This window comes from Hydractinia symbiolongicarpus, chromosome 10, assembly GCF_029227915.1.
Source record: "Hydractinia symbiolongicarpus strain clone_291-10 chromosome 10, HSymV2.1, whole genome shotgun sequence".
NCBI lineage: Eukaryota > Metazoa > Cnidaria > Hydrozoa > Anthoathecata > Hydractiniidae > Hydractinia > Hydractinia symbiolongicarpus.
The window spans coordinates 13503375-13528648 of NC_079884.1; the positions used below are offsets into that span (position 1 = coordinate 13503375).

General features: G+C 35.0%; 2 protein-coding genes across 2 annotated transcripts; one reads left to right on the forward strand and one right to left on the reverse strand.

Annotated features, from left to right (window-relative positions):
• The first annotated feature begins 9879 nt into the window (after nucleotides 1-9879).
• LOC130613129 (serine protease filzig-like) lies at nucleotides 9880-16586 on the forward strand. The gene is made up of 11 exons (XM_057434456.1): nucleotides 9880-9990; nucleotides 11264-11545; nucleotides 11693-11860; nucleotides 11948-12220; nucleotides 12686-12796; nucleotides 13457-13732; nucleotides 14557-14643; nucleotides 14904-15123; nucleotides 15248-15450; nucleotides 15534-15795; nucleotides 16363-16586. The coding sequence occupies exons 1-11, from the start codon at nucleotides 9933-9935 to the stop codon at nucleotides 16442-16444; spliced, it is 2022 nt and encodes a 673-aa protein (XP_057290439.1). The 5' UTR covers nucleotides 9880-9932; the 3' UTR covers nucleotides 16445-16586.
• A 5901-nt stretch (nucleotides 16587-22487) lies between these two features.
• On the reverse strand, nucleotides 22488-23951 carry LOC130612878 (uncharacterized). Its single transcript, XM_057434216.1, has 2 exons — nucleotides 23840-23951; nucleotides 22488-23491 (listed from the first exon to the last, which is right to left on the reverse strand). Exons 1-2 carry the CDS (start codon nucleotides 23949-23951, stop codon nucleotides 22488-22490), a joined length of 1116 nt encoding a protein of 371 aa, XP_057290199.1.
• Between the last annotated feature and the right edge of the window lie 1323 nt (nucleotides 23952-25274).

Here is a 25274-nt window from a genome sequence, read left to right on the forward strand (position 1 = left end):
AATATAACAACATTGCAAAGGTTGTTTAGAAAAATCCCTTTAACAATTAACTTTGTTAATTCAGGGTATATATTTTAAAAAACAGATGACAAATTAAAAGAAAAAAACATATCAAGAAGAGGTCCAGACCAGAATAATATATACTTCTCAAAGTTCTCTCTCCTACAGTACGCAGCAGGCAACAAGTAAAACCTGCACTCAGTTTTGCAAGGGAAGATTCGCAAGGGCTGTCATATCCATATATACGTTGAATTAAAACAGTTATAAACTTTTTTATCTCTTTTTATGATTCGCTCTACACAAAACGGAAGCCATTATGTATTTTAAATTTGTTGCTGATTAAGCGTTTTGTGGGAAAACTGATGTGGAAGCAACCTAGATCCAAGGCCTGTAGCATAACCTATCCTGCAAGTGACACTTCTTCCAACACCCCCTTTACCGCCCAACATATCACCTAAGGAACAGAAGTTCTCAACTATCTCTATCGAGCCACTGTTGTACATCATTAAAGCTGGAAACACCGCATTCTCTATAATTTCACCTTTGCAACGCTTGCATACAAACTGAATGTCAGCTCTTAACCTTCCATCAATACTACTGCACTTCTTATGTACCCAATGCTTGCAAGTCTGACATAAAACTGAGTTACTACCAACCCCTTTCCTGCAAACTCCACAAGGCCACTTTCCAACTACATGATCACACTTGGGTGCAATGCTACTAATCATGACTTTAGACTTTGCTGTGTTTTCCTTTAGCCCTCTCTCTTCTAGTCCTTTCTTCCACTTCTCAAACTTTTCAACTAATTCTTCCATCGACTCTGCTATGAGAGCCACATCATGTGCATACAATAACTCCCATGGGCAACCTGTTCTGAACTCCATCGACAGCGCTTCTAAGACTAGAACAAACAACAAAGGACTAAGTACAGAAAGCAAAAAAGATTAAATACAAAAAAATACCGTTTTTACTTCTATATGTTATAAAGCAAATTTATCTCGATAATTTAAATTGGTGTATGTGAGGTGTTTGTCTTTCCCTGCAGAACTAGTAGTTAGATAGCTAGCATATACCGTCCAAATTACTCGAACATTTTAATTAACAGCTAGTAGCCATTTGTATCGATGTTGTTAAATTCAATACCCTACTTGGGTAAAAAACTCAATTTTGTTATTCAATGCTTGAGTCTATTTTTATAAATACTTCAGTGACAAACTAGCTGTGTTCTTTTTAAATCCTATGTGGGCAAATTAGCAGAATTATCTGTCACATTTGTAAGAAACATTTTGTTAGCTAAAAAAACATGCAACTGACTTTCATGGTGTGTTGTTTATAAGAAAAATAATGCAGGTGGTAACCCGTGCACAAGTCCATTTCAAACTTTATTTCAGGCAGAGGCATCTTTTTAACTTAAAATTAAAAAAAAAAATTTAAAATGCGCATGTGGTTAAGATTTAGAACACATAAAAATGAAAAGATGTTAGTAGCCACTGTACAAAAGTCTTTAACCATAATTTCGCTTTGCACATTTGGATTTATCAGCATAAATTACATCCTATGGGAAATTTTGAATAACGTATGATTATTAAAACGGGATTATTTTATTTTAAATTTTATAACGGTTTGCCTGTACTGTAATATTCAACTGTAGCGAACCATATTCACTGCAGTTGATTTGTGTACATTAACACCCAAAAATTTCGGCAGATAAAATTTTGGCGGAAAAACTTCGGCGGAAATATTTTCGGACACTTTTTTCCAATTTCGGACAGATTTTATAATGTAGGAAAAATTGTCAGATTAAAAAATGCTACATGTTTGACAACAAGACATTTTATTTTATTGCATTTTTAACTTTGGTAATCAAAATGGTTTCGCAATAACACAAATCGATTTAAGGTTTACAGTTTCACAAATATTAACAAAAATCGTTCTTAGCCTACGTGTTCTAATCTAGGTCAGCAAACGGATCTTCATTTGACAATTCTTGGGTGATCGCCTCAGTGATGCCAGCACTTTCAAACCCTTTCACTATCATTTCTCTATTATTTCTGAGATAGTCATATAAACCCAGAAGCCAGCGTCCATGGATGGGCTTTAATATGGACAATTCCAATGGAACGTTGATTTCATAAACTTCGATTCCCTGGTCAAGTTGTTTCTTTACTTCATCTGCATACCATAGCTCAAATTTCTCCATTAAGAAACATTTTGCAACAAAATTCACTGTAAGATCTAATGGTTGAAAGAAGTGAGTCATGTTATTTGGCACATACACTATGACACATTTTCTTCAACAAATTCCTTTATATTTGCAGTGGTTTGTCCAGCAAAAACGTCGTATATAAGCAAAGATTTTTGATCATCCAGGTAGCCTAAGATGGTGTTTCTTTTTCTTCAAGCAAAGGAAGATAACCTTTTCTAGCCATTGCTTAGATTTTTCCTCGTTACTCCAATGGTTAAGTAAATGTTACATCGAAGTCATTTGGAAAATTTACATCTTTAGGAAGACAACGGGGTGTTTTCCCTTCATAAATTAGCAGCATTGGAAGGAAGTTGCCTGTCATTGACCCAGCAAACGTTCCCGTTATTTGTTTCTCTTTCCCCTTTCCTTGTGATAGTACAGGTTTAGCGCCTTTTTTATGTAAAGTGCTGTTACCAGTCACAACGTACGGCAAAGGAGTTTGGTCAAAGTTAATTATTAATTCGTTAGGTATTATGTGCCAGATTTGCAGTTGACGAATCTTGCGCTGAAAGTCAAGCTTTGTTTCTGATTAAAGCTCTAGAGCCACGGGAATTCTGGCAGTGGTAACGATACGTCGCGTCATCTTCCGTCCCAGGGTGTCCATTCGCTATAAAAGCTTTCTCGCCCATTCATTTGATAAGGACAAGTGTCCTTCATTTTCAACAAGTAGGGTTCTATCTTTAGCCTGGACAATTCCTCTTGCAACAGCGTTGATGACGAAAGAAGAGACAGGCGCTCCTTAATCTAATGTCTTTTTCATAATTTCTTCTGGAAGCAATGTTGGTCTACCCCTGTTTTTCATGATAATTCCTTCTGAAAGATCAGTACCTTTTCTTTTGCTCTGCGTGTAAGCTTTTTTTTTAAATCTGGAATGGATTGCTTTGTCAAACGCGGATACTTTGTAGAAAGTAATCGGAGCGTGCTGGCATTTCCATTTTTTGCAGCATGTTCGCCAATTTCAAGCCGTTGTTGTGGTGTCCAGACACAATATTTTTCCTTTTTCTCCCTTTTTCTTGTACCTTTTTTAGTTCTTTAGAAACTTCCGACCCGTCAATTCAGAGGAAACTGACGTAATAACACGAGCAGTATCTGTTGAAAGTTTTTGAAAATGATTTAACAACGACATATTTTTTGTTCAGTCTGCTTCTTTTCGCTTCAGTTATCAAAGAATAAAACAAACGTACTTCAACAAAAATAATCTGCCTCTCCTCCTTGTTAAATTATTTTATTTCGCATTTGTTTTTGTATTTCATTGTCAATTTTTTCAATGGCACGTGCGTGGCATTTTTAAAAAAAGCTCATGCTGCAGGAGTGCATAACACAAATGTATTCGAAAAACTGTTGTTCCTTTCAAGCCAACTGATGTAAACATCGAGAATTAAAAATGGAGTCAGTTCTGAGTTGCATAATTGCAAGTCGTGCATGGCATTACTACTAAAAGAATACGTGAAACGACCAAGAAAAAATGAGACCGTACTTGCTGAAAAGAAACAAACAAAATAGCCTTGAAGATAATCCGTACTCCATCGCTTGGAAAAAGAAAAGGAACAGTAAAATAACTTGTGACGTTGTTGGACATGTTCCCAATGAAATTTCAAGGGATGTCTTTTATTTCATGTCGAGATGCGGCAAAGTAATTGGGCAAGTTTTGGAGGAACAGTGTTATCCCTCCCCGATTCCTAAAGCGGGACTTGAAATATTATTGGTGGTCAAATTTAAAAGAGCCGATGAAAACCGAAAATATATGGAGCGCTTGAAAGAAATTATATCCACTAACTATAATGTACACTTTCCAGAAGGAATTGAAATTGATAATCAAGAGGTGTATATAAAAACTGTCAGAGTTATTGATGACGAAACTGATGATGTAATTTGTATTAATTATTTCCCAGATTACATACACACATAATTATTTCAGCGTTGTTTTTCATTATACCATAAAAGAAGTTCGTTTTCCTGAATTGATTTCCATAGAAATTATAACAAGAAATAAAAGTACTGTTTTCGAAAAAATTCGGCAGGAAATAATTTCGGACAACTCAGAATTTCGGATGGATTAATATTCGGACAGAAATTTTGTCCCACTGAAGTTTTTGGGTGTTAATGTAGTCACTTCATTATAAAACATTGAATGTAAGGCATTTCACTATATAAACTTAAAAGAATGCATGTTTCCATAAATTTTGTTACTGAATTCAATTTTTTTGGTCATTTCTTGTTGAAAATGGTTAGAAAATGTTGAACATGTTAACCCTGATCCGAAATTAATACGTAAATTTAGCACTTAGTTTTGATTTTAAAAAGAGGAATAATTTTGGTGCATATTAAAAAAAATGTGTGCAACTAGACCCAGCTTTCTCATACAATTTCTTACGTGTTCTCAACAAAATCACCCACCTGAAAACTAATAGCCATTGAAAATGTTGTTTATAAATAAATGGATAAGTAAAACTGTCTTGGTATGTTACGTTAGGTAGGTTTTAATGGCAACAAAATTTTAAAACATTTTCTAAATAAAAGACCTTTCGCAAATATTAAAGAATCAAGTTAAGCCTGATCAATAGAATGGAACTAAACTACAAGTTCTGCTCATGTTAATTGTGGTGACAGAAGTACACTTCCTTAGCATTGTAGTTGACATAGATTAGGTTTACCGTAGAGCCTTTCTGCAGTGGGGGGTGGTTTCTACCTATAGACCTGATCTTAAAGGTAGCCAGGATTGGATTCTCACTTGCCTGTAGAACTGGACCATACCCAAGTCTTGATTATTAATGGCTGAATATAAAACCCCAACACCCCACACTGTACTAGTTCTTCAGATGTACCTTACAGCTTACAGTTACCCACCCTCCCACCCTTTTCTATATATTGATCTTCTTCACCTATTCTTTCTTTATTTTATGTTATCAACACACCTACGAGTGATAGATGATACCAATTCAATTTATCACCGTGGTGCAATTGAATCGAATCGAAATATCATGGAAGTCCCTAATGCACCTAAAGACATCTGCATCACAGCTGTTTTGGCAGCGCGCAACACAACACAACCAGACAGTTGCTCTTGCCCCAAGGTTTCCCTGGCTTTTCTTTTGGCTCATGTCATGTCAGGGTTTTATCCCAGACGTAGAATCAACGAGTCTGTAGGTGGCCTCTAATTTAATTGGTGGGTGTGTTGGGCCTCCTTCGTCAGCCGTTTAGGCAAGTAATGTGTTGACACAAGTCATTAAAAAAGGTACCTGACGCTCAGGGCGGGTATACATGTGTTCACCATATTTGCTGAAGCTCATTGAGGTGCGCCTCACACTCAGGGCATCTCAATCAGTAGCAATTGAATAGAAAACATGCACCTGACGCTCAGGGCATGGTGATGCTCCTGACGCTCAGGGCATCTTTCATACACTTGACGCTCAGGGTATGAATAAAACAAGAGTATTTTGCATGTGCCTGACGCTCAGGACATGTAATTGTAGATATGTGTACTGTAATCAATACTGGAATAGGAAACATGCGCCCGCCGCGCAGGGCATATCGATGCACTTGACGCTCAAGGCATCTCATTCTCTCATACATCTGATGCTCAGGGTATGAATAAAAACACCAGTAATTAGAATGTGCCCGACGCTTCAGGACATGCCGATGCACTTGACTCTCAAGGTATCTCAATTCTCTCATATTCCTGACGCTCAAAGTATGAGAGAAAACACCATTGTCTCGTTTCTGACGCTCAGAGCTTATGACGAAGCACGAAGGAGGCACCTGCATTCCCACCCATTCCCCAAAAAATTCTATAAATAGTCTATGCATTCTGAACGTGTTGTATCTACTCATTCCAATAGGAATACATTGTTTCTATCATTTTTGTGTTATTATTCTGATACCCTAAGCAATTAAGTCAGTATTGCTCAGGGGCTGCAAGACCCTGGGGACGCAATAGTACCTGACAAAGATTTTATAACAAGAATATTATTAAGGAAGGCCCAACATTTCTCGTAATGCATATATGTACTTATTTGAGTCTGTGATAATATGAATGCGAGAAATTAGTTTAATTCCCGGCGCTCCGTTCGGACTGGGCTCTACGTCTGTTTTCGCAAGGCAAGGTTGGGAACGCAGTATTAGATCTTAATTCGCAACATAAAATATTATCTTATAACACAGATTACATGAACATAGAAAACAGAAGACTGTGACATAACAGCCATATAATTATAATTATACCATAAAAATAGACTAAAAAGACTAAAATATAAAGTGCGTGCTGAGAAAGCCTAATCAGAGTAAGTGCTACAGATCTCTGTACGAATAATCCAAAGCTTAATTTAAGATTGATATGCGGTAAACCCAACCTTGTCCTTAGTGGCTTTTACTTTTTTGACATCAAAGCCCCCGTAAACGCTAGCAGCTTTTGCATAGGCAACAAACCCTGGGGACGAGGATGCAATGAACCTAGTTCCATGTGTAGTTCTGATCCACTGTTTTATCGCACCTCTCCATCCATGCACCTAAATTATCGATTCTGCTTTCTATATAATAAACAGAGTGGATAAATAACAACCAAACTGCTTTTTCAGATAAGATGTATCAAAAGCACATGATCTTGTACAATTTTCTTGATCAGCGCTTTAAGCTCTACACAATATAGACAACGTGAAAACAATTATTTTTTTTGTTGATGGGTTGCTGACGTCTTCAAAATTCAAATAACGCTTCTTTTTCATTTTTATCCTGCTTTAGTGGATTTTTTCACGGGATTTATCAACTTATGTGAACGAACCGTTGTTAGTTTGCATGATTCTATCATTATGCGCTCTTTTCTTTGACTTTTCGTTTGTGTCTTAGCTTTTTCCATAAAAATCTTGTTTAAAAACATCGTTGGAAACTGCTTTCGTAACGTGTCTGGAGTTGTTGTACTCTGTTTTGCAGAGTAAAACAGTATTGATAACACCCAGATTGGTCCCAGGTGGTCCCTAGTCTAGGTCCCTGACGTCACCACCTCGTTTCCTAGTTATTTGCCTCAAATTTTTAACTGCATTGTAATGGCTCTACTTATTAAAATTAAGATATTGTCGTTAAAGTAGTGATATTGACGTCGCCCCGTACCGTCAGAAAATTTAACATTCGAGACATGCTTTTTTCGGCGACATCAAGGGAAAATGAAGATATCCACTTTGCTTGTCACAGACAGACACACTCTTTGTATTAGTATAAGGGATAAACAGGGTGGATAAATAGCAACCAAACTGGTTTATCAGATACGATGATTAGACATGCTAAACATGCATGCTTTTTTTCTTGTCGCCCCTTGCGGGAGAAGCTTTTTCAACTTTAACACTTCAATAGTTGTTCTGAATAACGCTAATTTTGTGCTTACCTTTAGTTTCTTGCAAGATCATTTAACGATCAACAAATATGTCTTCTTTTGGCCTTGACTAAGCATCTGTCGGTTTCCTAAAATCGCCAAGTTAGAATATTTTGTCGATATTTGAAAAATGACAATGTTTAAATAAGTTAGTCACACAATTGTAATATGTCAATAAGACTAGATAGAAAATGATAACATTCCTTCGTCAAATTAGGAAGGTACATTAATGATATTGTGATATGTGTAAGCGTAAATTTCTGCTGTATGTGAGTATTATCTACGGGGTTCTGAAAATTTACTAACCCTGGAGGGAAGGAAAACAGAAATCCTCCAAGCTCTAACATTACCTTTTCATGCTCCTTTAAAGCAACTTTATCAGTCAAGAAGGTATGCAAAAAAAAATATATATTTTCAAACTAAAATGCCTTTGTAATCTCGGTGCTGTTGAAGCTTCTTTACCAAACATTTTCTTAAGCGTGTGCACAAATATAAATTATCTATTAATTATTATTATTATTATCATTGTTCGAATTATCCATGACAAAAAAACATCAATATAAGTGTACTAAAACAACCATGTTATGTTATCAATTTGTTTGAAGTCGATTATTCACATATTTACAATAGTTTCCAAAAAAATTAAGAAAACTAATCTAAATCGACTAAATTTTTTTTATGTTTACAATTAAATAAAATCATTTTTATACATATATTAACTATAATAACAATAAAGTTCTATAAAGGGACCTTACATTCATCACAGTTACATTTAGATCTGTCCCACATTTTTCGCATGCTTTTAAAATCTTTAAGGTTGTCACATTTTCAAATGTGATGGTAGGTTATTCCAAATTTTTGGTCCCAGGGTTGATAAGCTATTAGTTCCAAAAGTCGCAGTCCTTTCCCTTGAAACTACCAAATTATATGTGTTTTGTTCTCTGACTGTCCTACCGTTATCATTTAAACAAAACATATCTTTCATAAAAAGAGGGCGGCTGTTATTTATATTTTTTAGATTTCTATACACAATGACCGTAAGCGATTTACATTCATGTGACTCTTGCTGGAATTTTTAAGTAAATTTTCGTATGTACTTACCGTATCATTACACAGGAATTTTAATGCTCGTTTTTGTATCATTTCGTCGTTAGATAAAGATTTAGAAGAAGAAAAATGCCATATAAGGGAACAATAATTGAAATTTGAGTAGATAAAATTTTGAACTAACTGGTACGCCAGATAATTTGAAATAGGCTATAGATCCGATTTATTCGAGTGGCTTGCTCTCTATCAGTAAGATAATATAGAATGAATTGAAGATACTTATTGTCAAATCCTAATTTAGCAATTAGTAAGTCATGTAGTATACAGTCAAAAGATTTTGACATCCAATCATTCGATTATTTTCGGCGTTCTTTAATGCTCGAGGTTTGTCAATGCTGTAGTCACCAGATCTTTGCCAGCCTCGTCCCCAGGGTCTTGTGGTCCCTGAGCCGTTACTACGGAGTGGCCAAACTTTATCAACAAGGTTAAATGTTCTGGGAACGAGGTTGGATCTTTGCATATGGTCAGAACACATAAGTGACAAGAATTACCATGTCTAAAAAAACAATACTTGCACAGGACATAATTCTGAAAGCATAAGGTAGGTAAAATATCAAACTGAATCCATTTTTTAATATCCAACATGACAACATTATGTTTAGGCTCATTTGTCTTTTAAATTAAAGAACGGTGTATCATATACGCTGTCAACATTGTCCTCAATATTGTTATCAAAGTTGTCAGAAAGAAATATTAGTCCTTACTATATTTTTATCTTTTTAAATTATTTATCAAAGATAAAAGCAACAAGAGCGCTTCATATAATGGAAAATTTAAGAGCGTTTAAGATAACGAAATCGAGGAGGGGGAGTTAGTTTTTTGGCATTCTGGAAGGCAGAATTTTAAAGATTTCCTCTGGCGCGTTGGACCTAATCTAACCGTAAATCGGTCTTTTTATATGTCTGTGTCGACAGCACTGCCTAAGTTTTTTTCGGTATTGCTATAGCACAAATTATTTAGAAATATGAATTTAGCTATCCCCATCCTGACCAGAGTTTACTGAAACGCAAAGAAAACGCGAAATCTTCTTTGTTAAAAGTTTTTGAAGTTAAAGTAGTCAATTAACTTCCGCATGGAATCTGTTTATCATTGTTATTCTTCTGATTATTGCAAACTGTAGCCTGTATTTACTCATCTGCTCAAGGTGTTTGACAGAAAACTCATATGAAATCAGGCGATATGACTGATTAAAGTTAAAGCGTTAGAAAAGTTTTAAACATGGAGATCATATGGGCGTTGTTACTTCTGTTTATCGTGTCAGTGAACGCAAAATTTTGTAAGTACTGCAATAAATCTCTTTTTCTTTTTTCTTCGAAAATAGATGCAATACGATAAAGGTTTGAACAAGCAGGCGTTGTTATATCATATGAAAATTGAACTATGTAAGCTTTTATATTCTACTTTCACGAAAATACAGTAAGAATTTACAACTTGAATACTTTCAACATAATTCGCCTGCTTTAGTCTTGAACGGCTTTGCAAGGTTAGGTACATAACACCTTTTTGACCGTGCAAGTTAACACAGGGAAAAAAACACACTGTTCATGATGGTAACGGCGCAGATTTAATTTCGCCACCTAATATCGTTTTAACAACATGCCAAACATGATGGTGACATTGATGTTTCATGTTTTTAATCAATAATTGGCACGCGGAACACTGCTGTATGCATGGTCGTGTCATTAAACTTTTTGAAGAACTTTTTGAACATTGAAGTTTTTTGGCGTATAATACTGTTTTAGAAAAAAGTCGATCTAACAATAAACTCGTAAGTCTTAAAAACATAAACCGTCATTTAGGACTTTTAAAAAACGTACGTCTAAGAATTCGCAATCATTGAGCCATCCAAAACACGAAATGTGAGAGACTTGACTTCCAAGCAGTTTTGCTTTTTTGTTTATTCTTATTATTTTTAATGTGTGATATACATTATTTTTTATAAGCCTTTTAAATTTGGTCCTTTGGCAAAAAAAAATGCCTTAAACGAAAGTTGCTTGATTTAACTTTTTTAAGATCTCTGTAATAATAGCCGTATTCCGTCTGACTGTTTTTAGCGGGAGAAGTCAACGGGATTTATCCACGTGTTACCGTGTAGTTATCTAAAACTTTGTTCAAATTTTTACCCAGACGTTTCTGAAGTTATCATTTTCTTGCTTCTTTATATAAATAGCCGTATTTTGATTGTGTTTTCAAAATGATTCCGTATATTTATGTGACCCTGCTGCAATTTTTTAGAGGGTATTAAATCAAAAACCGCATTATAATCGCATCTATAATTGTAGTATTAACCCCCATCAAAGGAAATATTATTACTTTGTGCTAACAGGCGGGCAAGGTTGAACAAAAAAGCTATAAGCAAAATTTGTACGACTAGTTCATTAAATACCCGCAATCCACATTTCAAACATACATATAAATTTTGCTAATGTTGTTGAAATGTTGCTTCTCCCAACATTCTTTTCTACAGGTCTGGAAATCTCAAAAAAGGCATTGGTCTGATAGAGTTTGTAAAGGAAGTCACGACTGTATTATTATCTTTTATCCCTTAGTGCGTCTTTGTAGAAAAAAAACAGGATGGTTAGAATGCAACTCTGACGAAACAATCTCTATAAACAAAGCTTGGTATGCACGATGGAATAAGGTTCACTGCAATAATGGTAGATGGTTTGAAAAATATAACTGCGCAGGCACTAAAGTCGATTTTATTATTCAAGATATTTGCAAGGGGAAACAAAATTGTAGAATTACAGCTACGACAAGATTCCTGGGAATTTCTGACCCATGTTATTTTAGCAATGAATATTTGGAAATATACTACACTTGCAAACGAAGTAAGTTCTTTCTTTTATGGTCAGTGGATACATCAGCAATTTTTAAGCTTTTTTTACACGAAAATTTTACACGAAAATCTTCATAAATGGAACGTAGTAAAATCGAAGTATAGTGTTAACTAACGCAACGTATGTTTTTAAATACAGCTGTAACACCAACTACAGCAATTACAACGAAAACGACAACAAAGTCAACAACAACAACAACATCAACAACAATAACATCAGCAACAAAAGCAGGAAAAACAACTGGAGCCAATGCCACTACCACAAAATTCACAACAAAGGCAACCACAACATTACCATATCAAGAAAGTAAATGATTTTACACTTGTTAAATTTACTTAATTATAAACATCTTTTTTTCATTTTTTTATGGCAAAATTTTATTTTTTTTGTAAGAAATACTCTGTGAACAAAAACACAGTCTGATCCGATGCGATGAAAACAGCACGTTGCATTTTATCACTGCAACATTTGGTCGATCAAATCGAAATGAATGCCTCTATGGAAAACGCACCAACACAAATTGCAACTTAGACGTTTTGAAGTATTTCTACGCTCATTGTGAGAAACGAAGACTTTGTATCCTAGTAGCTACTGTCGATACTTTTGGTGATCCATGTCCAGGCACATCAAAATACCTGCACCTCAGATACACCTGCAAGCCTTCAGGTAACCTACCTTCTATGACGCGAATGCTGCTTAAACATTTCTAATCCTCAGTTTAATCTAGGCTATGTTTCAACAGCTAGAGCTGTCATCGACGGTGACAGCTGGTAACTGTAGAAACGTTACCTATCTATATTGTTCAATAACAATTACAGAACACAAAAGGTAGGATGACAAAACACGCACGGCAATGTTTACCTTTTTTTGAAGTTGTATTTCCTTAAAATGTTTCTTTTAATACTTTACCGAACAAGTTTTCCTTAAATTTCAAAAAAAATGTAAGTTGAAATAACTTATGACCGTTTTGTTGTTTTAATTGAATGGTTAGGCCAGAGTATTTTAGGCAAAAATTAACACATGTTTACGTCCACATTGCTTGAGACATTGTCCACACATGTGTACCAGTAACGCATTGGTTTTGGTAAATCGCTTTAATTTTGCCACTTCGCCAATCTTTTTTTTCATTAGTTAATACAATGACGACAAGCCAGCCATCAGGAAATACATCCACGCAAGTAAAAACAACAGATTCGATAACAACGACCACGGTAGCAACAACAAAGCCACCTTATAACACCAGTAACCTTCTCTTTTGTATTCTACCATTATATATAAAGGGTAGTTGTATCAGTTCAATAAAAACTATTTTTCATAAAGTCCTGTCCACATGGCTAGACTATTTAAATTGAAAAGGACGGCTTGAAATGCGATGCTATTTTTTGAAAGGGAACGGGTATAAATGTAAAAGGTGAACACACAGTCATAAGATTATTAAAATATAAATCTATCCAACTTTCTTTAAATTGTGACGTTAGAGCTCCCATATATAGCTATTTGGTAAAAAATCTATGGTAAAGATGTTTCATATTACAAACAACTTCACATCTTCCAGTTTTACACAGTTCTATTTTAGTAAAAGATAACGTTAGAGAAACCGCTAGTTTAGCTGTATCTGTTTACCCGTGTGAACAGTAAGTCGTCCAACGTAAACATATTTTGATATTATTCCTCTTACTCTTACCTTATTAAGGTTATAGGTTCATATATAATGTAGCACGGAATTGTAGATTTATAACAGAAATGGCTATCAATAACAACCTTTTAGCAGATACCTACTTGGCTCCTTTAAAGAAAGGTTTTTGAATCAGAAAGCGCTACTCAACGGATTTAAAAAATTCTAAGGATTTATGAAAAAAGGTTTTTAGGTTCCATTCACCTCTGTTTGTTTTCCTATGTTAGGGACTATTTGTCAAAACTATAACGCTATGATTCGTTGCTTCTCTGGACTAATAAATATCATTGGAGCAACATTTGGACGTCATGATCGTACCACGTGCTCAAAGCATGCTGTTGAAGATGTCAACACGGAATGTTCAACCAACGCAACAAGATACGCAAACTTCTTGTGCTATAGTAAACCTTTGTGTTTTGTGCAATCAGGAGTTGCAGTCCATGGAGATCCATGTCCTGGTACTGACAAATATTTGACAGTGAAGTACACTTGTGAACCAAGAAGTAAGTAACTGTGTTAAGGGAGAAATATTTTTGCGGAATATATTTTCTTGAGCAAGGACCCGAAAACTGACGAAATTCAAAATTTTATTTACAAATTTATGCAATTTAAATTCGCATATCCCTTTTAATGTAAATAACATGACATGTACGTTACTCAAACCATGCAATGTTCGTGACCTGTATATTCTGAATTTTGCTAAGGGTCAATCGATAATTTTTTCAACTTTCTTTTTGGACCAGTGCTAATACTAAGAATATATATATATATATATATATATATATATATATATATATATATATATATATATATATATATATATATATATATATATATATATATATATATATATATATATATATATATATATATATATATATATATATATATATATATATATATATATATATATATATTTCTGGGTACAGTATACATATTATAGAACAGTAGTAGAATACAGTACAAGGCATATATTCATTATACACTTTTCAGAAGTGGAGTTGATCTCTATAGGCGATGAAAGTGAAAACTTGAACCGACCGGGATTTGAACCAGCGACCATTGGGTTAGCGTCCCACTGCTCTGCCAAATGAGCTATCGGTCCGATAGTGAGACGAGTTTGCAATTGCCTTTTGTCTCACTACAGGATCGAGCCCAGCTGGTGGTTCAAGCCCATCAACACAAGCCTTCACTTCCGCTAATCACGCCATTACTTCAGATAATTTCCAAGTAAACAAAGTAAAACAAACAAACCTAATGTTACTATTAATTGACTAAAATAAGTAAATATTTGATCATTGTACCTTGTATACTTCATATTATCTAGGTAAATTTACAGCAAGACCTACCGTTTTTATTCCATCTGTACGAACAGCTCCAGTACGAACTGGAAACTTCACAACACCGCCAAGAGGTATAACTCATGTTTCCACAATATATTATTGAAAGCCAAAAAGGGAAGAAAAAAAAAACAACTCATACTGAATCATTTACATTGGTTAATACAGAACTAATAGTGAATATTTTACCGACATGTTCGTCTCAAGTGAGATTTTCAGAGAAAGATTATTGGGCTTCTAATATTCTATGGTACTCAGCGTTTAATGTGAACATACAGAAAAAAAGAAATGATGAATACTAGATTAAAAAAAATATGAATATGTTACTTTTCAGCAATATGCGGAACACCGGCTACTCAACAATCGCGTATAATAAGTGGAAAAAATGCCAAACGCGGGGCGTGGCCATGGCAAGTAGCATTGTACAAATCAACTGGTCAGTTTGTGTGTGGAGGATCCATTATTGATCCATTTTGGATAGTAACTGCAGCACATTGCGTAAACAATGATCCTGATCCATCAAGCTACTATGTTGTACTGGGCGATCTTGATCGGTTAGTATATTTTTTTTACATAAATATAAATATAAATGTTGAAGGTTAAGAAACTGTTTCAAACTACAATGTGATGTAATATAATCTTTCATATTTGGCATTAATAATTAAGTTTTTCTACTAGAACAAAGATTGAGGGCAGTGAGATGAAGTATTATCTCTCTAAGATCAGCATTCATCATGATTATGGAGATGTGTTCAAATTCAAACACGACAATGATATTGCAGTACTAAATTTAGATCGACCGGTGCTATTTAGTCCTCTCGTATCGCCGGTATGCTTGTCGAACCAAACCAATGGAAATTTGACAAATTGCTATGTTACTGGTATAAATGGCTAATTATATATATTTTTGTAATATTTCATTCAGACGACGTTTCGAGTGTCTTAATGTAAAGAAATTGTTTAGGATGGGGTAAAATCAAATTTCCTGGTCATTCACACACATTCTTACAGCAAGCATCTGTTCAGCTTGTTTCGCGTTCAGTATGCCGAGCGAAATTGAGAAGCTCTAAAGCTATAACGGGCGGTGGTATCAGTGACAATATGATTTGCGCTGACAGCAAAGATGCTAGCAACGCTTGCCAAGGCGACAGTGGTGGACCTTTGGTTTGTCAAAATCCCTACGGTCAATGGTTTTTAAAAGGAGTCATTAGTTGGGGTTCGCCAAGGTAATTAAGTGACTTATATTTCTTTTCCAAAATATTTTTTCACCCTTGTGGTTTTTTAGTCTTTGTTGTTATATAATCTGTCTCTCTAGATAGATAGATACACAGATGTGCATATTTTATATGGCTAGCCTTATAAATATCGAGGGATATACCCTGTCTTTTATTTCCAGGAGGGGCCATGGCTTAGATGATGGGGATTTCTAGAGTATTTAATGCTCATTTTTCGCTACGCAGACCCAATTAGGACCCGCGACATCAAACGACCCTCAAAGTGTGCCATCTCCCCAATTTTCCTCAAATGGCTTGGGTTAACCCGAGGCTATGGTAACATTCTGTCAAACGAAATATTTTTCATTATCACGCTAAGGACATGTTTTTTAGCTAAGACCCACCTACTAGTGTTGTGTGATTTCAGAAAACCATTACACGTGTTTGTTATAAGAACGTCTGATTGCATAAGATTCTTTTTAAAAAAGTGTGTAACACTGCCTAAATTTTTAGCTACATTTTATAGCATTTACCCCATGAAATAATTGGAACACGCATGACGACATTTTCTATTTTTAGATGTTCCATAAAAGACATGTACTTGGTACTAGTCAACGTCGATAGATATCTACCATGGTTGAAATACATAGCAGGAGTGTGAACCAAATGAGTGTATACCATAGAAGGGTAAACCATACTCTATGAAATGGAAACAAATAAATTCAAATTGGTTTTGTTATATTATTTATTTTTTCCAAATATGTGTCTATTTTGTTTTTCTGTCTCGCCACCACTCTTTGACAGCAAAACTTACTTGTACTAGTCGTTAACCCGTGGAAAAATCCACGGGTTAGCCCGTCCTTTTTATACCACATCACGTGCGTCTCGCTACTTGCGCAGCTAAGCTACTATTTTGCGTGACAGACACACAGACGTATACGGGTATTATAATATAGATTTTATAAGGAAAAGTGTCCATGTTATTGGTACTACAATTACCCTGCGATCTTATTTCCCTCTTACGTATTAAGTTACAGATTCGCAACATCCGCACTCCTCAATATTTCTGGAGGACATAAATCTTTCATGAGATGAGAATTTTCTTGTTAATAAAGCATGTATATAAAGTAAACTGGTAAAACGACGTTTTCTCAAGAAACTAAGGCGTTGGATTTTTGTTATTCCTATACTTGAAAATGTCAACTACAAACATAGCATTTTGGATTGTTGATTTTTCTTCCGTAGACCCTTGGTTTCAACTTCAACTGATGATATATTTTTTGCAGTAATACGGGACAGATTGTAGTCGAAGCGGTAAAAATGGAGAGGATGTTGTTTTTTCGGTTACGTGATGGCATAAAATTTCGCCCTTTCTGTCCTGGAAAATTGTTCGAGAAAAAGTAATTCACAGGTTTCGCTGCATCGCATTAGGGTAGGGCTGCCCGAAAGCACTCGACTGGAATTTCATTGTAATTTTACAAAAAAGATCTAGGAGTGTTTAAATGTCACTAGATTTGGAAATATTCCTTTTTCCAAAAGGGTAACCAAGACCACCGGCAGCAAGATAAAGGGTTAAATGAAGTAATGAAAACTCCACTTTCGATATGGTAGAATTAGCAAAACAAAGAGATATCATGAGTGAAAGACTACAATTTCGGAAAGTAATCTGTGACTTGACGTAGCTTTACGCTCCTTATCTGCTTTTTTCTCAAGTAGGTTCCACCTTTTTATATCTGGTAACTGGATGTCGCCAAAACCTATTTCACAGCATTTTTACATTCAACGTTTGAGATAAATGAAACGGACACACTACATGTTCGAAATTTGTAGTTTCATTATTTCGTGGCAATCGTTGACAGGATGGATGTAAAGTCCGAGCAAAACATCCGGTGTCACAGGAAATTAGGACTGAGGAAATTTATTGGAGATACCAAAATCATTTTTTAGCCTGAACGAACGCGTAGTGTTCAAGGGGCCAAGAGACATTGCATTATATTTATTAGCGTGAAAATTTAAATTTTTAAAAGAAGAAACAATAAGCAAATAAAGTCAATCTCACCCCTAGGACTTGTTAGGTTTTTAATATTTGGGCGTTCTTTATATATCACATTTCGTGTTTCCGCAACACAACATTGTTCTTGCACACAGACAGAAAAAGCACAGCTTATGGAGATTTGTAAACAAAACAAAACATAGTTGTTCGTTTCTTTATAAAACAATTTGTTTATTATCTAAATAAAAAAAATAGTTTATTAGGTTAATAATGGCTCAAAAAAATTACAAACAATAGTTTCCGCACGCTGATTTCTTTTCTTGTGATAATATTTATGAGTTTGCTTTAATCTATCACTCGGTTTGCTCTAAGCCATTTAAATCATCAAAAAAAAAGTTTTGTTACTAAGCATGAAAATACACTTTCTATAATCTGGGAAGATCATTCATTAGCTTCACAGTCTAGCACGTCCGCATACGGAATAACTCATGCCGTGGTAAATAGCGCACCACAATGACGCTTTTTTCAAGTGAAATTGATTTTTCCAGAGCACAGCTAGTTTGCTACATTAATAGACTTCCGCCTACCTACTTGTCTGTGCGTTCACCAAATGTTATTATGTTTGAAGACACATTGGCTGCTTTGGTGCTGCGAAATTAACAAAATAATAGGTCTGTTGTTGATTTCTGTTAACCGTGAGAATGCAAAACCAACAGGGGTAGGGTTAATGTTGGAGTAATTACAGCCAAGAAAGTAGCTTTTATTTACAAAAAAGATAACATTTTTTTCGTTATAAAAATAAAATTAGCTCAATCAACCACGCAAGAGAGAAAAAAACCTATCTGATTAATAACGTAGGTCTTTGTAAATTCTTTCTTCGGAATATCATTAAGCATGCTAAAATCACAGAAATTGCAATATACACTGGACCAACTACTTTTGTCCACTCAAACAATGTCGCAGAAGTTAACAGTCCAGTTAACGCACCAACACGCGACATTGATAGTCGAACGCTTTCTGTATATGTTTGAATTCTAGAAGAAACCATTTTAGCTAAACATCCGATAAAGAATATCTCTTCCATTACAATCACAATTCCAAAACCGATGTCGTATATTACCCACATAAATATACTCACTTCAAACTGGTTGTGGTAAAAAGTTAAAAATGTAAACACTCCAATCAGGGCCGACAGAAAAGTAGTCGACAACACTGCTAATTTAAATATCACGTTGTCAGAGGGTGGTTTCCAGGAAAGAAATAGCAAGGATACAAAGCAGGATAAACCAGCACAAAGAACAATGATGTTTAGTTCAGTAATAGACCAATTCATGACATCGACTACAAGCATCGGCAACCACATGTCGCACACAACAATGCAGAATGTAGAAAAGAAGGAACCGCACAACAGTAACAACGTATCTATACACCTAAACAGCTCTTTAGTCACTAACAGCGTTGTTGGTTTCTGTTTGACATCGTTTATCAGTGCATCTGTTTCAGTTTTTGCGCTATAGGAAATTGAAAATTCGTGATTTTTTTCCGCTCCATTTATAGAACAAGTATTTTCAGCGTTATTTCCATCAACTTTTTTTTGTGCCTCAACATTTTCATATTCATTTTCTTTTAAATCATATTCTTTGGAGAGATCAAATACTAGAAACGTACAAATTATTTGCAAGAGGATAAACAAAACAGCCATATATAAACCAGGTGCGTTTACATACTCTATCTTCCACTTTCCTATCCAAACGTTCACAGATTTAAAGGCGAAATTGAAGCCTGGCCCTATTAAAAAGCCAGAAGAAAACATCATTCCCATGATTGAAAGCTTAGATGATAATTTATCCTCAGGATAACACCTCGCTAATTCACCTGAAATTACTGATCTTAGCGGTCCACCAATTCCAGATATTAGTCTGCCAAAAAGTAAAAACCATGCTGAAAATGGAAGAGCATACAAGATATTTCCAATGATCACCATAAAGTTGCAAATAAATATTGTTTGACGAACATTTCTGTAACGATCAACGAGTCTTCCAATAAAAATGGAAGATACCACTCCTGCAACAAGATATGCTGCTGAAATAAAACTATAAAATAATTTTGGACTTGAAGTTTGGACGAGCTCTCTAAGGTACAACCACAATGTCAAAAATGTTACACTGTATTCCATACCAAGAAACAAGCATTCTAATGCAAACGCTATTGTTGTTAATTTTCTTTTTTGTTCCCACCTTTTTCTGTCGAATTGGATTTCATCCATCTAAAAACAAGCGTTCATTGGGTTATCTTCAGAGGTACAAAAAAATACTTGTTTCAAAAGACACTCCTTGTGTATGTAAGATTGGCTTGATCTAGTTTTTACATTTCTACTTCAAGCTCGATAAATATATTTTTTTACTCTGACAAATTTGATTACAAACATTGTACTACACTGACAGTGTATCTTTTCTTTATTAATATAAGTGATATAGTCCCTGATAGAAATTTGTTGCACATATATACTTGCACATGAAAGCTTGAACTGTAATTATTCGGTCTCCTAACTCTAACTATTTTCAAGTACAACAACAACAACAACAACAACAATAACAACAATAACAACAATAACAACAATAACAACAATAACAACAATAACAACAATAACAACAATAACAACAATAACAACAATAACAACAATAACAACAATAACAACAATAACAACAATAACAACAATAACAACAATCGCAACAATCACAACAATAACAACAATAACAACAATAACAACAATAACAACAATAACAACAATAACAACAATAACAACAATAACAACAATAACAACAATAACAACAATAACGACAATAACAACAATAACAACAATCACAACAATAACAACAATAACAACAATAACAGCAACAACAACAACAAAAACAGTATACCAACAACAGTAACAGCAACTCTTATCTTGCTTAGAATCGTTATTGTAACACGATTTAACTTGCGGTTAAATACCAAAGACCCTTTTCCGTATTTTAAGACATTTCTTCAAAAAAAAGACGATTAAATGCAAAAAAGATTTTTGACGTAGTTTATTAAAAACGTAAACTATTTTTATAGCTTCACAAATATTAGATCACAGTTTACTCTCCTGACGTCCTAAGATTTCGCAGTAGTAACAAACAGGAAACACTTCTTTCCGTCGTTGGATTGAAAAACTGAGTCTAATAATTTTCGGTGTTTACAACAGCAACAAAAATATATACAAAAGTTTTATTCATGAGGTTTATAAGAGGTGTCAAGAGCTTTTGTGTTCATGTTGTGTGTTAAAAGTGTCACGTTCTTGTATAACAAGCTATACAAGGATTTGATATGTCACATTCAGAAGATGTTAGGAAGTCTTTGATATTGAAATGCGTTTTAATTGTGTAGAAATTTTGTAGTTCTTTATGCAGTGGATAATTTGGATTTTTGAATTTATATCACCTTCTTTAAAAATAGTTACATAACACGAGAAATACTATTTTATTCGTGGACATGGATAAGTTTTCCATTGACGAATTATTACCATTGTAAATTCGCATCGACATATATATTCAGCTTTGCTGTGCAATTTGACATCATCAGCTGTGCAACACACACTACATTAAGGAAATTCCGTGAAAAATAAAAACAGTAAGACTGGTTAATAATTATCAGTTCGTGGGTAGTTGGCGAACAATTACTTACAGCTTGCTTCCAGTAAAGAGTTTTTATTACATGTTTACGTAATAAAAATTACTCTTACATTTCTTCAAATGTGATCTAATTGTGATGTTTAAACTTATGTGACCTGTCCCATGAGAAAAATAAACAAAAAATTAATTTTCACAAATAAACCTTCACACAATTTTTTTTCGAAATCGTTCTTAAGGCTGTTTTTAACATAGCGGGAATTTTCTCACAAAAGAGAAATCTACACAAACATACACAGTTGCCAATATTTAAAGTTTCCAGAGGAATATTTGTTATCCTCGTGGAAAAAAAGTCAGAATTTTGTCAACTCTATTTTCCTTTCCGTGGATAAACAATTTTTCTTTTCACATCTTCCTAACAATAAATTAGAACAGAAAAAACAACAGTATTGGAGTAACTTGTTATATTGGTTGGTATATATTGGTAGAGTGGTACATCGCATGACATATTTTATAAAACATATTTCATATTCATCACAGATCTTTGCACTTGACATCGACTGACTTGTGACCAGCAACTGGATTAAAAACTTTCTCGGTATCCACGGCCAAATGTGGATTGCATCTTTTGTGCGTATTTTCCAAGAAAGAAAACCGTGAAGCTGGTCATTTTACAGTTGTCGATGTCCGTCTGTTCTTCTTCACGCCGACATTTTCTTGATTATTCGCGCCGGTGCGGTACATAAAACGAAAATTGCATCAATTAATATTAATGACAGTTAAAGTTTGCGATGCTTTCCACGCGACCAAAGACCGAGGCTTGGCCGAGGATACAACACGTGCATTTATACTATTCTCATGCGCATGCGCATAACCCGAAAAATCGGGTTACATTGTAGTGCAGAATCCGAAAAGAAACTTCGTTCCCGACTTATCGCAGAACGTCGGAAACAGCGCTTCTTTTCACATCTTCCTAACAATAAATTAGAACAGAAAAAACAACAGTATTGGAGTAACTTGTTATATTGGTAGGAGAGTTAAAAGAGGACCAATTTTTGTTACAATCCTAAATCTTTGCTTACAGAGAGTCGTTGAGATTTGCTATCTTTTATGTATCCGTCCCTACTGGAACTTGATGACCACCTGCCGTGTTTACTTATCATTCTGTCAGTGACGCCGTTATTTGCAGCAGCACTAGCTCCACCTGAGCGTAAATAATGTAACCCAAAATTTTCTGGTACTTTTTGAATTGTATTCAAATGTTCGTGAAATGTTTTTCTGGCGCTTTCGTAGGATATAGAAAGATGCCCTAACACATTGTAGCCTGTCTTTGTTTTCGCCAAACGACAAATTAAATAAGAATCCGGCTGAAATTTCAGATTAGTCATACACAGATACTTTCGTAACCAGGTTACTGGACATGTGGAATTACCAGTGTGAGCTATGTACACAATATGACCTTCTCTTAGCTGATCCGTTTTGGATTTTTTAACACTAATTTCAAATGAATCTTGTTTATTTTCCAAGTCCTTAACTTTTAAGGCTAATAATTCGCCAATGCGAAAGAATCCTGCGAATCCTAACACGCATAACACTATAAACCTCATGTGCATGAAGTTTGAACTTTCTCCATAATATGCAATTATCTCTTTAATTATGTCCACTGTGAACGGCTCTTTCTTATTGCACGTTTTACCGACTAATCGTTTTGCGCCTGCAAAGGCTAATTTAACAATTGAGTGGTCTGTTGGCGACGAAAAACCTGCATTAATGTGTCCCCAGCGTGTTCCACAAAGTGCCGAAATTATTGTACTTATTGAACATCCTTCCATAACCAAGTCGTTAAAATTAATACATACGAAAAATGGGTCGGCAGAACAATGGTTGACCTCAGTATATTTAGAGCTCCAATCTACCCACTTTTGGCAAGCTCTTTTGTATTTAATAATCGTTTCCTTCGCGTAAGCCGCTTGTAAAAGTTGTGGTAAATTTGCTGCTTTTGACTTAGGTGCAGTGTTTTGTATCGCGTCTAGTTTTTCCCAAATACCAACATTGATGTGATCTGTTAAGAATAAAAGAATGGAAATAAGCCTCCTATATATGATTTTTTATAAAACCTAACCTTTAGTGGTTCTGGCTAATTTAATGTACACGCCCGTCCGGCGATTTAAGACATACGCCCGTCCGGCGGTTACTCACATACGCCCGTCCGGCGATTTAAGACATACGCCCGTTCGGCGGTTAAGTAATATACATAAGTCTGCTAAGGCGTTTTTCACCCGTGCGGCAGTTGTCCTTGTGTCAAATTCGTTACAGAGAAAATAACAAAAGTTGATTTTTTAATCTGTATTAAATTCCACTAACAAAGCTAAAGATTTAAACTTAGCAAAGCTTTCAAATACGGTTTTACTGGCGGTATAATTATAAAAATAAGGATCTAATAACAAGTAATCTTTTACAAATTCGTAAAAATAGATTCCGTTCGGAGTTAACAATGGCCAGAAATATGATAATTGCCACATAGGGACTAATAGAACGCCTCGACCGTTACAAAGTTTTAGATGATTTAGAACATCGCCCACTAACGAAATAGGGGGGCACAACCAATTAAAATCACCGAACCAGTTGTAAGTGAACGCGTTAACACCACGCGAATTCGGACAAAAATATTTTGAGTTAAAGTTGTTAATTTTCTTATTTATGTCATGTTTCGCCGATGTCATCGGCGAAACGATCGACTGTAAAAATGCCAAACTTCTGTTGAATGTAATTAAATGCTTCGTAATCTATCCCCCAGTTGTCGGAATCAATTATTTTTGATAAAAAATCTGCTTTGTTATTTGCCTCCCTCGGGATCCATGACGATTGTAATTTGATATTATAAATCATTGAAGCATCAAAAATTTCTAAAGTGAGTTTTTGTAAATACGGTCTCCTGCTGCCTACTTCTATAATTCGAGTGACATTAACATTATCGGAAAACCATTGAACTGATTCATTTTTTACACGTGGGCCTACCGCTTGCAGAATAAGTTTAACAGCTAAAAGTTCCCGGTAAGTAGAACTTGTACGTCTTTCTTCCGCAGTAAAATTTCCCCTGGCGATAATATCTCCCAACCGTTGCACAACATAACCCCCATAAGCACTGTCACTGGCGTCGGAGTAAATAACCTTGGTTGTTAAGGTGTTCTTTTTTATTTGATAACCGTTTGTGTTGAAGAGGTTTCTGTACCAAAAAAGAAGATCTGACTTTAAAAATTCATCTAACGTATCTAATTTTTGCCAAGTTATACGAGATTCTATAAAGCGGTACATGTGCCTTGTAAAAAGTCTTGTTAAAGGGCCAATAGCTAAAGTCATTGAGATAATTCGTCCGGCAATTTTTGAGATAAATTTTGCGCTTACACAATCGCTGTTTAATGCTAATTTCACAAGTGAGAAAAGTTTACTTAGTTTTTCAGATGGAACGTAAAATTTGCTAGTGCGGGTATCGATGTTAAAGCCGAGCCATTTTCCAGTTTTACGAGGCTCAAACTTTTATTTTTCTAGATTAATGGTGAGTCCTGCTCTTGCTACATCGTTTTGAATAATCGCAGAATGCTTTTTTGTTGTCTCTAATAATTTTGAACCAAAAATACCATCATCTAAATACATAGTACATCTTATACCGTCTTTTCGCCATTTTGTTAACAAAGGTCTTGTCAGCTTTGTAAACGCGTAACAAGCGCTAGCCAGACCGAATGGTAAAACGAGAAATTGATAATATTTGACCGTGTTATCTGGAAAAGTCCAGGAAAATCCTAAATACTTTCGATCATGCTCATGAATGGGAATGTGATGGTAGC